The sequence below is a fragment of the Myotis lucifugus genome, unplaced genomic scaffold, assembly GCF_000147115.1.
Source record: "Myotis lucifugus unplaced genomic scaffold, Myoluc2.0 scaffold_483, whole genome shotgun sequence".
Taxonomy (NCBI): Eukaryota; Metazoa; Chordata; class Mammalia; order Chiroptera; family Vespertilionidae; genus Myotis; species Myotis lucifugus.
In genome coordinates, this window is record NW_005871531.1 from 202118 (window position 1) to 217691 (window position 15574).

Consider the following 15574-nt stretch of genomic DNA (forward strand, 5'->3'; position numbering starts at 1 on the left):
ACGGCCCTCAGAGCTGGCAGAGATTGAGTTTAAAAATTCAGTTTGGAAACACTTCTGATGTAGTTACTAAAAGCTAACAAATGCATACCCGGGGACCCAGCAATTCCCAGGGATATATCCTTGGACATTCACACACATGTTCTCTAAAAATATACTAGGATTTCCTTAGTAGCAGTGCTTTGTAGCAGGCCTAACCTTGAATTCACACAAAGGCGCGTCAGCAGAGGGGCAGATAATTGGCGTCTTCACAGATGAAAATACTATACAGTGATGAGTAGAAGATCCACAGTCACATGCAGATACATTTGTGAGAGTCTCATAAATACAGGGTGACCCGGAGCCAGACACGGAAACGACGTATTTAGTGATGCCGTGCACATAAGCACACATCTGTTGAGAGAGGTCAGGGCCTGAGGAGGTCCTGGCAGTGGCTGGACAGGCCTGAGGGGCTCGGGGGCTTGGGGATGCTTGCTGACCTGGGTCCTGGCTAAACCGGTGTGTTTGGGTTTATGTTTATCAGCTGATGCACATGCACTGCGTGCTTTCTGTTTGCATATTACACATCCACCAAAGTCTATAAAAAAGTACCAAGAGAAGACTTGTCTGAGTCAGAAAAATCTAGACATAGAGGTTCCATTTCTTGCTCTGCCATTTAATGTGTCCCCAAATCACAACAACAAAAATTAAATTGTCTTAGATTTACATGCTAAATGGGGGGAAAACAGTCTGCCTGCCTCATAGGATTGGTTGGAAAGCCACATGGATAGATGACTGGTCTTCTGATATATGAAGATAAAGCACATATAAAGCTGCTCTAATGAATACACATAGAGCAATGATAGAGTAGTCAAAGCAAACAGAAAGATATTTGATATAACTTAGTATAATTACTTATAGAGTCATGTAATAACCCTCTGGCCAACTGGAGAAAAAAAATCAAAATTTTTACCTCCCTTCCTAAACCAAAATGAGTCAAGATGAAGCAAAGCTTTAAAATAACAAATGGAAATTATAAGAGGACTAGGGGGGAAAGGCTAAACCTTTTCCATAATGTTAGCTCAGAGAAAGCTTCGCTAAGCCAAACCATTTTAACGTTTTACAATGAGCACATAGAACCTTCATAATAAGCTAATTAAAATATGGCATAAAACATTTTTAAATTAATCTAATTCCTATATTTCATATTTGCATAACACCATTAGCATTTTCTTGAAGCTGAATTCAAAGATGATTGTCTCATTATAGGATAAAACATTGTCTTTATTAATTCATTTGACCCCTCCCCCCCCAAAAAAAAAGTACCTACTATGTGCTGGGAACTTTTCTAGAGCTGGAGATCCAGCAGTGACTAAACAGTGACAATTCCCTGCCCTCGAGGAGCTCACCCTGCAGTGGGAGAAGACATGAGGTGTACCAAGTTATACTAAAGGGTGAGAAGTATTTATGAGAAAATGCAAGACAAAGAACAGATAGGCGTGCTGGATGCAGGGGGTGATTAAGGAGTTGAAAGTTTAAATGGTCAGGGAAGTCTTCACTAAGAAGTTAGTTTTTGGACAAAAATGAAAGGATCAAACGATGGTAATATGTAGGGGAAATGCATCTCAGGCAGAGGGAAGAGGAGGGGCAAAGGTCCTGAGGCAGCCATGCACACTGGTGGGTTCAGGGACCTGCAAGGAGCCTGTTGTGGGTGGAACAGAATGATCGAGGGAGAAAGTACTGAGGTTTATGGATAAAGGCGATATGGCAGCTACATTAGGGCCTCACAGGAGGGTAAGAACTTTAGCTTTTACTCTGAGTGAGATGAGGAGCCACCGAGGGTTTGAGATGAGCCATGCCATGACCGGGCTGCGTTTAAAGGGATCTTCTGGGCTCCTGAAGTGGAGGAGGGTGGTTATGAAAAATCCAAACTAGAGATAGAGAACAATTAGAGCAACAGAAAAGAGGGAGACAATGACATAGGAAGAAAGGGTAGAATTGTCTTCCTTCATTCATCAGACATATGAGTGCACTGTTGGGTGCTGGCTGGGAGGACAGAAATGAGTTAGACACAGATTCTGCCCTCACAGGCAATGCCCACGAGGGCATCAAACATATGCAGAAATCACTCCAATACACACAAGAATGCAATGAGCGAGGGGCAAGTGTTCGTCTTGTTTGGCAAAGGGGGTGAGGGTGTGGACTGAAGCAGCCGGCCCAAAAACACAAGCTCCATGATGGCTTGCGTCCCGCCCCTGCCAGACGGCCAGACGCCAGCACCCGAAACAGTGCTTGGCCCCGGGACCAGAACATATTTGTTACCCAATGACCGAGCGATTGCCGTGTGCAGATATGTAGGGAGAAGGGCACCGAGCAAACGCAGCACCATGAGCAAAACCACAACTATGAAGAGTTACAGTCCAACTTGGCAGAAGCGAATGAGAGGAGTGGAGATGAAGCTGGAGCCACAGAGCAGGGTTAGGTCGCAGCGGGTCCTGTGGAGCCACCAGGACTGTGGCGGCAGTAAGAACAGAGGGGCCGCCAAAGCTTCCAGCAGCGGGAAGAGCCCACTGAGCTGGAAGGAGGGTGTGAGCGAGGACCCAGCCCGCTGCTGGGTGGGTGGACTCTAGCAACCGGTTTGGATGATACTGTGAAAACCTCCAGGAAAGGTGACGAGGGCTCCATCAGGCTAGGGCCCTTGGCCCCTTTGCCAGGAGCACTTCCGCTGTCCTGAGCATCTGTAGACGTGTGTTTATTTGTACGGTGATTGTTTTCATGGTCTATCTGCTTTTCTTCACTAGAAACATTCAGTACGGGTGGAGGACGCCTATCTTCATCCCCCCATTTTCCTTGTTCCCTTCACTCCAGCCATCAAGCACCTGAGGTTTAGCTGCACACAGAGCCAGCAGACAGACACTGCGTCCAGCCTCTCCTGCAGCTGGTTGAGGCCATGAGGTGAAGGTTTGGCAATGGAAGTGAGCGGAAGTGGCCAGTGCACCTTCTGCCACATCCCTTCCCTGTCCAGGGAAGCGCTGGCTCTCCTTTCCTGCCTCCCTTCTTGCAGGCGGCTCCTCCCCCTTTTTCTCCTGCAGGACATCGCTGTTGGAGATTATGCCCTTTTGGGACTAGAGACCTTTCTTAGGCCTTTTTCATGACGGGGGAGGGGGGCAGGTGGGGGTGGGGGGAAGAGTGGCTGCAAGGATCTATCTTTCATTGGCTTTTTCAAAAACAAAAAAGACAGGCCTGTGAATCAATTCTGTCCCGTGGAACGTGAGTGAGATGCAGTACAGTGGTGGGTCATGCTCCTACAAGGAAGTTCTCCGCTTCCTCTCGCCCCCTCCCCCAGGGCAGAGATTTGGCCCTGGCGGCGGTGAGCCCACCCTGACCCAGGGCGTCATCCTACAGGATACGAAGCAAGAATACACAAGAGCCCCATGTCCCTGGACCCACCTCATGGGGAAGGAGGGCCCAGCCTCCCTGGGCTGTGTACGGGCTTGGGCTTGTGTATGTGAGAGAAGCAACTTCCATCCCAGTGACGCTGTCAGCATTTGGTCTCTGTTAACAACAGCCAATCAGTACCTTAACACATCCCTTATAAACACTGACAGTCATGACTATGTGTTGAATGAATATGACTGTCAGTAGAAAAGTCACTATGTAAGTAAACTCATAATAAATATTTTCCCATTCCACTGAGCTTTGAGCATAAAACATTTATAGTATATTGGAAAATAGTAATATACAGCTTCAGTGGCAGTGACGTTCTATATCATGACCTTGGGCCCGTAACGTAGCTGGCTTTGTCACAGGTAGGTGAGCAGGCACAGCATTCATTCACTGTCTGCTGGGCGGAAGCCCGGACACGCTAAGCTCGCTGCTGGCTCCCGATCCCGGCTGTCACGCCACAAACAAGGCCTTTCCGGGGAAAACGGGCCATAAAGCCTTCGCACCCTGAATGTCACATCACTCTTCTCAGGCAAACATCAGCACAGTGTGAGTTTGAGTGTTTTCTGCTGTGGGACGGCTGCCATTGCTGGCTGTGATGCAGAACACAGCGACCATTTCAAGGAAGTCTGGGAACTACTTGCTATGGAAGAGCAACACTTGACACTGGGGTTTAAAACATTTACAGCTACACGTATTATTATTTTGTAAACATGTTTGTGTCTTCGTATTTAAATTTGGACTTTAAATAAGGATGTCAGCTGGCACAGCCCAGCTGATCAAACGTGCTGATGGTCAGGTTCCTGTGCTCCCATCACTGCAGCACCGCCCAGGAATCCACCGGAGGCGCCCAGAGCACCCTGGGCAGAGGCCTGTGTGTGTTCTGTGGAGGAGCACTGGAATGGTGACATTCAATTAGCCAAGTGCTGGAAGTAAGGAACTGAAGGCAAGGCTTCACACTAGGAAAATGGTGTGGGAGTGGGCTTTTAGAACAAGGAATTGTAATTAAGCTGGACACAGGCCTATTATTTTCTGAATAAAGATAAACCTCACAAAGAGAGGGGCATTTTGACTTTATAATGACAAAAGGTCTATACTGCTGAAAACAGAAACATGGACATGTAAATACTGAATATGAAAAAATACTATTTCCTATACCACTGAAGTTGTTCTGTATAAACAGGATTGTCTATCTTTCTTTGATCAAGACCTTATTATTGCTGTTGTCGGTGGTTTTCCTTGGAGCAGTAAGTCCAGGGGCTTTTCTTGCTGATCCTAAATTCCCAGAACTGTGTGTAACAACTTATTAGCTTAACTTAAAAGGAAAGTGTTGATTAAAGGAATAAGTGAATGGCTAAATAACATTTGCATCCAATAGTGATGATTTCCACTAAATCAAGTGAAACAACTACCCAACATGTTTTGAAGATCCCAGTAGAAAAACACATATTAAACAAAGAGATTTTCTTTTAAAAATATGAAAACAGGATAATTTCTGTCAAATAGTTGCTTATAAAGAAGGCTGCTTCATAATCAGGTTTTTTTCTTCTTCTTTTTGAGTCTGTTAAGTACACTTACTACATTTGGCAATACTGAAATACTTGATTTTCCAGAACTATGACTTTAAAGCCTTTTAAAAAGTAAACATGATTATGAACGTGAGTTTATAACAACAGAGAAAGAATCTGACCAATATTTTTTAGGTCTGTGAGAAAATATAACATTGAAAAAATCACTAAGATTATAATCACGAGCTTGAACAGTGATGGTTTTGGGTATTTGCTCATCAGTAGTCATCTTGGCTCCCATGACCACCTATTCACATGAAATACACAAAAGGACTGAAGCTACAACTAGCGGGAGTTTTTGTCTATTTTCAATGATTTTTAACTATTGTAAATCAACTGACCCACATTCCAATGAATGTCATTTGTGTAGCAATGTGGAAATCCGGCCTGGGGCGGTGGGGGGGGGGGGGGGGCTAGAGGTATTCTGTCATTCATGTTTTCATTAAGAAAGTGGTTTCAGAATAGGTATTAGTTTTGCAACATTTATGTAAAACACATAATGTGACACTGGAAAGCAATACCACTCACTTAACTTAATGAGTTGCTATGCAATAAGTCAGATCCTCCCAGAGTGTAAATTATACCATTTGAAAGCTGCATTTATTATTCAATATCTCACTCCCAGACAGGTGCTCGCTCAGTGGTAACCCTGGCTTAGCAAACCTAATTTAAAGCCGTTCACATCTTTTTGTAAAAAAAAAAAAAACCTATCACACATGTAGCTAAACCACTTATTCCCCCCCCAACAGTATTAAAACTATTTTAATTACTTCAAATAATAAAAATGAGATATGAGTTGTATTAATAGCCAGAGATGCTTGAACTGAAGCTTGAATTTTTAAATTTGTCATTTAAAAGGTGTCTTGAAATACACATATTAAGTTGCCTTTCAATATTCTAACAGGCCGATAAGCATTTTGTAAGAAAGAGTGTGGTTAGAATAAAATGCTAGGATGATTCTGACATTTCCTAGGTTGAATTGATGAGACTTCTTATTGTAGGTTATTTAATGAGTTTATGATTCCAGCTCATAAGCACTTGTCAAATTTGAAAGAGAATTTAAGATTTCTAAGAACTAAAATAATAATAATAATAATAATAATGATAATGATAAATAGAGAGGGGGAAAAAAGCTAATAAAAAAAATTTCTAAGAACTCACCTGCTTGCAATAAGGCCTTTTGCCTAGTGGGGCTACTTAAGAGAATAGTAAATTAAAGGGGGTCTTGTTCCTTGATAAATAGCTTACGAATAATTTGGGTGGCCTAAAGACCGTAAGTTATTAGGGATGTGCTTATAAATGCAAATATAAATAATATATCACTTGCTCAAGACCCTTTCTAATGACCTAGCCTGGACCTCCACATTGTTGGGTACTGTCTGCTACTGGCCGAGTAATTGCCATTTTTGGCAAAGACCACCCAGGACAGGGGCTCAGAGTCCAGGGGAGGGCTGGCCGGCCTCTGTAACCTGGTGTCTGCGGAATCGGATCGGAGGGAGTGCATTCAATTCAGGAGGGTCACTTACGACTGAGTTTTTCATCATGGCTTTGACTGTGAAGCCCTCAGAAACCAGGGAGTGAGGCTGGTGCGCCAGGAGCGGCTGCTGCGCCTGCAGCTTGGTCCTCCTCTTCGGCATCTTCTCTGGGCATTTGTTTACGCTCAGGGTCTCTTTTTCTGCCACCATCTTCCTAGAAAATGTCTTGTTCTCATAAAACGTGTAGTAAAAAAATCAGTGGGTTTTACGGACGTGAAGTCGGGGGAAAAATGTAAAAAGGCGCGCTAATGGTAGAAATTCAACCCTTCCTAGTGCCCAGCTGATGGAGATGTTTGGCAGCTCCCAGGTGAAGGGAGTTGAGGGGAGGGGAGGGGCGGGAAGAGGGCAGGACCTTGGCCGGTGCTGCAACGGGCTTCCAAAGGTTAGCCTCCTGTTGCTAAGCAACGTGTCAACACTGCGGAAATGGCTCCACCCCCAGTGACGTTCGTTTCCTGGGACTTAACCCGGAAGTGCGGCAGACAGCAGGCGGCGGGCAGCGTGAGCAGAAACTGGACGCTAAAACTACGACTCCCAGAAGGCTGTGGGCTGCTCACGGTCTGCGCGTGCGTACTCCGACGGCCGGGCGCAGGGGCGGAGAGTCCGGCGGACTTAACCCCGGAGCGCTCTGCCCGAGTGAGGCGCGGGCGGGCGCCCGAGCGCGCAGAGGCCCCCTGTTGTCCAGCAGTTTGCACCTGCCCAGTGACCATGATCGGTACGTGGTGCCTGTCAGGTACAGCCTCTCTGCGCCGCCCTGCGCCCCGCTGTGGCGCCGCGCCGGTCCTCGGACGACGGGGACCCCAGGGTGCCCCTCCCGCCGTCAGGTGCCAACTGTCAGAGGCAGCTTGGCGGTGTCCGCGCCCCCGGGTGCCCGCGGGGCTGCGGGAGACTGTGGGTGCGGCTGTCAGCCCCCCGCGCACCCCTGGTTTGACAGGCGGTCCCCCGCGACCACTTGGCGAGGGAACCTGGCGCGCGCCGGTGCACCTGCCCCTGCCCTCCCCCGAGGGGACGCTGGCCCCGCGGTCCCGGGACGGGCGCGCTGCCTGCCAGGCCCAGGTGGGCGCGCAGGCCCTTGGGGCGCCGTGGCCGCCGCCTCCCCGCTCAGCGCGCAGACCCTGCGGTCCCGTCCGGTCCGGTCCGGTCCGCTGTCGGGGCTGGGAGGGAAGCCCTGGCCCAGCATTAAGGAACTGAGGGAGCCTGGCGGCGAGGTTGGGACCCTCAGGCGTTCCTGTGGCTGGAAGGAGTGTTTCCTGCTGAATCTCTATTGGCGGTCTGGCGCGAAAGAATAACTAAGAATCGGTAATGGCAAGGATGAAAACTTTGCATCATGAATGAACCCGACGAATTCATTATGAAAAGTCCCTAAACACGACGGCCTGGGTGCCGCACGGCGAGGAGGCGCTGGAAGGGGCCGCTTGGTTCCGATGTGAGCACGCAGTCTTCCCAGCTCAGGGAATGTTAGGCAAACGTGGTTCCAGGGGTGCCTCTGAGCATCAGTGCGAATGCACAGCGTGGAGTGAACACACGCTTCCCAGTGCCCCCCAGGAATCCTTAGGGGGTTGATGGTGACAGAGCCTAGAATATGTACCAGTTTGTGAGCTTATTTGGGGATTATCTCCAATAAGCGCCATTTGAGAAACACTTGATTGCAACTAATGCATCTGAAGTCAGATGTAGTATGATTTATATTCAACGTAATCCAGTGCATGGTTAATTTAAAAAGAAACAAATTTATGACAAAGCTATAGATCAGTGGTTCTCAACCTTGGCTGCACATTAGAATCACCTGGGAATCTTTTTAAAATCCTGATTTATGGGCCTCATCCTCCGGAAATTCTGTTTCTTTGTTACTAATGTTGTGGCCCCACCCCATAACAAAGATCTAAAAATCATCACTTAATTTCAAATTGAGTATCTAAACAGCAGTTCTCAACCTGTGGGTCGCGACCCCTTTGGCGGTTGAACAACCCTTTCACAGCGGTCGCCTAAGACCATCCTGCATATCAGATATTTACATGACGATTCATAACAGTAGCAACATTACAGTTATGAAGTAGGAACGAAAATAATTTTATGGTTGGGTCACAACATGAGGAACTGTATTTAAAGGGCCAGAAGGTTGAGAACCACTGACTAATAAATGATTACATAAATAACTATTGGGGTGAAATTTGTTTAGGCAGTTTTGTTTAGTTTTATTACTATTATTATTATTATTTAGAGACACAAGAAGAAAGAGTATGGCCTTGGGATTTGATGATTAGACAGTTATTAGTAAGTGGTAATGACATGAAGGATTTAAAGTGGATTTTTAAAAGTTCTTTTTCATACCCTGGCCAGTTTTGCTCAATGGTTGGTGCGTCGGCCTGTGGTTGGAAGGGTTGCAAGTTCGATTGCGGTCGGAAGCATGTACCTAGGCTGCAGGCTCCATCCCTGTAGGGACGCTGGCAGGAGGCAACCAGTTGGTGTGTCTCTCTCACGTTGATTTTTCTCTCTGTCTCCCCCCACCTTCCACTGACTTTAAAAATCAATGAGAAAAATATCCTCGAGGATGAGGATTAGCAACAAAAAATGTTTTTGTCCTATTCCAGCTATTGCTTTTAATAGTGTAAATTACAACTTAAGTAACTAAATGTATGTCCCATCCTAAGAAAAGCACCTTACGTCTAACAAACAACCAGGAGGACAATGTGCGATAAATGATTTATGTAACTAGTTGCCTTGCTTATGACTACCGGTAGGCACATTTTAACAAAAACCCCAATTGCTCCTGGGGCCGGCTGTGTGGGACAGTGGTGCAGGTGCGTGGGAACGGGCGCCGTGGGGGGGAAGGCTGGGCTCGAGGGGTCTCCAATTGCTGTTACAGCTTTGGAGTGGGATAGGCATTATGGTTCACACCCAGTATGCGCTGGATCAGAATGCACATAACTTCATACCTGGGGGGTTGTCTTTTCTGTGTAAACACCTGTGCTCCTCAGAACTTGCCCATTTCATGTCTGTGCTCTCTGTAATGCTACACCTCCTGCAATGCAAATAGCACTCTTCCACATTCTTTATATCTTAGCTCCCTTTGGAGGAAAACCAGGAAGCGGGTTGCTTGGTAGAACAGGAGTAAGGCATTACCTCTCTACCAATACAGCTGTCTTGGCACTGAGACCTTTTCAAAGCACGTACATTTCTCCCTTGGATAATGATTGATATGTCAACTGCCCTGACCTAGACAGCTACAGAAACACAATCTAACTTAAGTCTGAAAAATGATGACTGAGAAGTATGGAGAAGGTCTGCAGGATAATATAAGCAGCATGGAAAACCCTTAAGAAAATTCAACTTAGAAAAATGTCATTCTGGCACCTCTATATTTTTTATTTGACCCCCTTTAACCTCTCCTTCCCCCTACCCTCCTTTCCACCTGGTAACCCCCATACTATTGTCTGTGTCAGTGAGGTTTGCTTATTTTCCTTGTTTGTTCATTTGCTGTTTTCAGTTTTATATCCCAATATGAGTGACATCATATGGTCCTTGACTTTTTCTCTCTAATGTATTTCCCTTAGCGTGATATTCTGATGCTCCATCCATGTTGTCGTAAGTGGCAGTATTTCATCTTTTCTGGTGGCTAAGTAGTATTTCATTGTATATATGGATCATATCTTCTTTATCCAATCATCTATTGAGGGACACTTTGGTTGTGTTCATGTCTTGGTCACCTTGAATAATGCTGCTGTGAACATAGGAGTGCATATATCTTTGCAAATAAACGCTTTCAGAAATTTCTGGGAGGTACTCAGGGATTCTGGGTGATATGGTAACTCTACTCTTAATTTTTTAGGAACCTCTATACTGTTTCCCATGGTGACTGTACCAGTTTACATTCCCATCAACAGTGAATGAGAATCCCCTTTTCTCCACAACCTCTCCAACACTTGTTCCTGAATTGTTGGTAACAGCCGGTCCAGCAGGTGTGAGGGGGTCTCATTGTGGTTTTGATTTGCATTTCCCTCACAGCTAGTGATGGTGAGCATCTTCGCATGTCTCTGTTGGCCTTTGTGCGTCTTCTTGGGAGAAGTGGCTGTTTAGTTCCACTGCCCATTTTTTAAACTGGATTTTAAATTTTTGTTGTTGTTAAGTTATATGAGTTCTTTATATATTTTGATATTAACTCCTTATTGGAGGTGGGTGTTGTGTGAAAATACCTTCTCCCATTCTGTTGGTTGGCCTCTATTAAAAATATATCTCACCCTTTTTAAAAAAAAATAGCAATTCTTTGTATTTTAATTTTAAAATTTTATTTTTTTTTGGTCTTTTTAAAAAATGTGTTTAACAATTTTATAGTGATGTTTGTGGTCCAGTGTCAGAAGTGAAAGTGAATGGGTAACCCCGGCCAGTTTGGCTCAAATGGTTGGAGCATCCTCTCATACACCAAGAGGGGGTGGGTCTGATTCCCAGTCAGGGCTCTTACGGGAGGCATCCTATCGATGTTTCTCTCTCTTTCATCCATAAAAAATAAAACAAAACCGTTATTTAAAAAATAAATTAATAAAATAAGGTGCATGCATATGTGTACAACAATGTTGCCAGTATTGAACTTCAAAGTCAGCGTCTTCTTCTTTAAAAAGATTTTGATTTAAAATAACACAATAACTGGAACATAGTCTCCTCTGTACCTTGTTTCACTTAACCTCTCCTAGAAGACTACTTGTCTGCATGTACAGATCTACCCCCTGATAATTCCTGCCTAGTCTTTCATTTTATGGATGTACATAAATTATGCAAATACTCTCCAATAAATGAGCCTTCAGTAAGTTTACAGACAATTGTTATCATCAGGAATGTTTGTGTCTATATCATTTTATTTGCATATGTTAGCATATATGTAAAGTAAGAACCTTATTACAGTGTCTGGCTAAGTTTTCTAGATGAAGCCTTTGTAAGATTTTGAATTTTGCCAAGTATTTTCGGTTGTCCTAAAGTAAACCACTCTTCTACACTCCTGTCGACCACCACAAGGTAGCAGAGACCTGCCCTGCCCCTCTGGGCTGAAAGATTACAGAAAGACATCCCCCGGAGCACCGACTGGGTCTCCTCTCTCCTTTATACCCGCTCCCCAACCCCAGGTCCGTGCCTTTGAGCAGGCCCAGCTGCACAGCTGTCCTCGGAGGCCCTGACCTCCTGCAGTGTTTGTAGGACTGCCCATTCCCCCCGTGTCCTCTAAATTTTTATTTTTACCTTGTGATAGCTGAAAGAACAGGGTATTTTAATTTGTGTAATGAATTTATGAAGGAAAACCTCTCACTTCTCATAACACATTACTTTCATGAAAGCAGATCCAACCATTGAGCACCTACTGTGTGCCCGTCCTGCTCCAGGTGCCAGGGATACATGAGTGAGAAACACACTCACACACACACACACACACACACACACACACAATGCCTGCCATCATGAATGGGCAGTCTCCCTTCACTGTTTGCCCACGAATCTAGATATTTGCTTTCAAGCTTGCAGGTGGTGAACTCTCAGCTCTCAGAATTGACATTTCTGGTTGAAGATACTGTGTTCTGCTACCTGTCCTGCCATTTCCGTAATCTCGGATGAAAGGTGACCTACAGCCAGGCGCCCATCGTGGGCTCTCAAGCCTCCACTTGTGACGGGTAGACTTGTGTCACACAAGAAGTTCTACTACATTTTTGCAGAGAAGATTTTGCATAATTATATACCGTCCTTCGAGTCCAAAGGCTCCAAAATAATGACCCCGCGCCCTTTTCAATCTTGGAGCCGTTTCCGCGGGCTTGCTTTGAAGTCTGCGTTTTTTTGAAGCCTCCTGGCTTCATCGCTTGGAAAGGAGACAATGAACGCATTTTGTACTGAGGAACGCACATCCATTCCTGCCTCCAAAGCGTCTTTGAAAAATGCAAAAAGGAACAATTCGCCTCACTTCAAAACGCCTCATATTCATGAGAGCAGTTTCCGTGCAGAATGCTTCCTTCCGTTCGCTGCGAGTTCTTTGATCAGTGAAAATTGTTTCTTACCTGCTGTTTCTTCAGCCTTTAATTGAGGCCCAGTGCTCATTCGGTGTTTCTGTTTTAATTTGCATTTAATGAGCTCATTTTAAATGTTCCTTTGTAGTAGTCTGAATGGTTTCTCTCAAGTTTTGCGATGTTAGAGGAAGAGAGGTGTGTGACAGTTGGCTGACTGATGTCGCAGCTCGCCTCCCTGGCTTCTGTCCCTCACCGACAGGAGAGGATCCTGGTTGAAAGGACTTGCCTTAATGCGTCTGTTTCCCCCGGTTCCGCGGGTCCCCCTTACCCAGGGCTTCCGCCAGCTTATTCAAACACCTGTGTCACTAAACAGAAAGTGTTCCTCCTTGGACGCACAGGTATTTCAGCTCAATAAGGATTTCGGTGTCATTTCTTTCCAAGACATTGGACCAGGTGGCGCTCTGCGGGGGGGCCAGGGGTGATGGTGTATGTGTATGGATTGCGTGTGGGGAAGGACACGGAGAAATATAAGATATGGAGAAATATTTGGTAACTTTCCAAAGTTCTCACCAGAAGTCCTACCTCAGAGAGCTGGTGCTGTAGCGGACAGGGCAACGCGTGTTTGGGGGACGGCGTCTGCTGTCTCCCACGGAAGCAGAGTAATTAGAAAGAAATGTCGGTGTGAACACACGCCCACACCTCCACACCTCCCCTCACAGCACACCTGCCCACGCTCTCTGCTTTGGCTCGTGTGATTCTCGCAGCCATGAAGGCCTCTCCTGTGTACAGCGCATCTAGAAACTGCTGTGCGTCGCTCAAGACCCCTTTCAAAGGACCAACTTTCTAGGGCGTTTTCTTTAAGGGCTCTCCACCTGTCCCCACCTTTCACCCACTCCTCAGTCTGAAGCAATGAGCTCCTTGAGAATCAACTAAGAAATTAGCAACTACTGCCCGGCCCTTGTGGCTCAGTGATTGAACGTCAACCTATGAACCAGGAGGTCACGGTTCGATTCCCGGTCAGGGCACAGGCCCAGGTTGTGGGCTTGATTCCCAGTGTGGGGCGTGCAGGAGGCAGCTGATCAATAATTCTCTCTCATCATTGATGTTTCTATCTTTCTCCCTCTCTTCTCTCTCTGAAATCAATAAAAATAGATCTAAAAAGAAAAAGAAATGAGCAACTACTGTTTGTTAGGTCCTCACTCCTGGTGTAGAAAGTGTAGAGAAAAAGAAAGGGTTGGCATCCTAAATCGTAGGTACCACGATGAAAGTTTGCACAGGGAAGCCCTGGAGAGGGCAGCTGAGCCCAGGCCCGCTGTTTCCCCGGGGGGGGGGGGGGGGGGCGGCAGGGGGGGGGGGCTTTGAGTTGTCCCTAAGGACAGGGAGGAGGGAGCTGGATGGAGGCAGCATTCTGAACTGGGGGTGTGGTGGGGGTGGGGCGGGAGGAGGAGGAGGGGATACAGGAGCCCAGGGAATGGGGAGGGCATGTGACCAGAAGGAGGCTAGAGGAGGAGGCTGGTGCCAGGCTAGGGCCTGGTATGGAAGCAGTGTCAGGAGGGTGGGTTTTTACTTGGTAGCAAGGAGTCAGCCATCGAGCTGCTGTGAACAGGAGGACATTATGAATGGGTGGTGTTTAGGGGAGATGTCTGTGGCCATATGGGAAGCTGCAGGGTATCCCACATGTGCCAACAGTGCCGAGAAGTCCTGGCAACCACTCATCGCCTCTGCTTTCCCTCAAGTGGGGGATGAGCGGCCACTGCGAGTGGCCGGGTTGTGGGGTAGGAGACAGCTCTTCTCAGGTGATGACGTGGGTCTGATATGTCACTAACTCGTCTCTAATCAAGGGCATTTTTAAAAAAATTGTTCTTATTTCTGTAGAATGTGTTACCTGTTACCGACAGGTATGCTTTCACTCAGGGCACTAAGCTTTGGAGTTATTTCTGTCCCATAAACAATCTGGATCTCCTCTGATATGTGGCACATGGTGCTCAGGGTTCTATTTATAGTCTCTGCCCTAAATGTGAGGTCAGCGTCGCTGTGGTTGGAGCTGCTGAGTGGCCCAGCCCAGTGCCGTTCCCTTCGGTGTCTGCATGACGTATGTGCCGGCCACGTGTTGAGAATGTCCTTGGACAAATGTTGGGTTTTTTGTTTTGTTTTGGGTGTTTGGGGTTTTTTTTATGATTTATCCAATATAATTGTAAGTCTTGAACAGGGTTCCTCATCAAGGACAATGTTAGAGTCCTTAATGTTGGAAGAGAGAAAAATCACTATGTACCATATACAGAACCTTACCCATCTCTCAAACCCCCACCCCACCCACATCAAATTAGGCCAAAAATGACTGATTAGGGAGCCGAGTAATGTTGGTGTTCCAGTTGAGATATTTCATTATTTGTCCTCACGATTGATGAGCGTACCAGTCCCTCCTTTTATTAAATGTTTTGGCGTCTCCGTGCGTAAATGCGATGACCCGAGGTGAAGCCCGTGGAACTGCCTGGTGGTTTTGTAAGCTTGTTCTTCAGGGCAGATCCATCTTCCAGACCCTGGATGACCGGAGTTAGACGTCCTAAACTCACGCCGTGCTGTCAGTGTCCTGGACACAGAGGCCCAAAGGGTGAACTGTTCGTGTTTCTGCGATGAACCTCGGTGTAGCATCCACCTGTACCCCCCCTTCCTCTTCACCTTTTCTTCCCACATTTCTCGATTTTCTCAGGAGCTGGGATTTCCCATTTCCCTCTTCAGCTCCCAGGGGCAGCTGGTGTCTGGGTAATGATGAGGTGAGCTCCTCTCTGCTTGCCACCATTGCCACCCGTTTCCCCGGCTCCACTGCTGGTAAAAAGTGCATGGATGGAACTGGAGAGCATTATGCTAAGTGAAATAAGCCAGAAGTGAAAGAAAAACACCACATGATCTCATTCATTTATGGATAATAAAGAACAGTATAACCTGATGAACAAAAAGATAGATACAGAGGCAGAGAAGCATGGAACAGACTGTCAAACTACAGTGGGGAGGCTGGGGAGTGTTGGAGGGGTGGGTAAGAGATCAACTGAAGAACTTGTATGCATGCATATAAGCA

At 46.4% G+C, this 15574-nt stretch overlaps 2 protein-coding genes across 2 annotated transcripts in view; one reads left to right on the top strand and one right to left on the bottom strand.

Annotated features, from left to right (window-relative positions):
* PACRG (parkin coregulated) overlaps window positions 1-6740 on the bottom strand; it is a 171827-nt gene extending 165087 nt beyond the window's left edge. Inside the window, exon 1 of the mRNA XM_006103398.2 lies at window positions 6515-6740. Within this exon, the coding sequence (XP_006103460.1) occupies window positions 6515-6673 (159 nt within the window). The 5' untranslated portion in view covers window positions 6674-6740. The remainder of the gene's footprint in view (window positions 1-6514) is intronic.
* A 385-nt stretch (window positions 6741-7125) lies between these two features.
* Window positions 7126-15574, top strand: part of PRKN (parkin RBR E3 ubiquitin protein ligase) — a 429225-nt gene continuing 420776 nt past the window's right edge. The window contains exon 1 of the mRNA XM_023744713.1: window positions 7126-7235. Within this exon, the coding sequence (XP_023600481.1) occupies window positions 7229-7235 (7 nt within the window). The 5' untranslated portion in view covers window positions 7126-7228. The remainder of the gene's footprint in view (window positions 7236-15574) is intronic.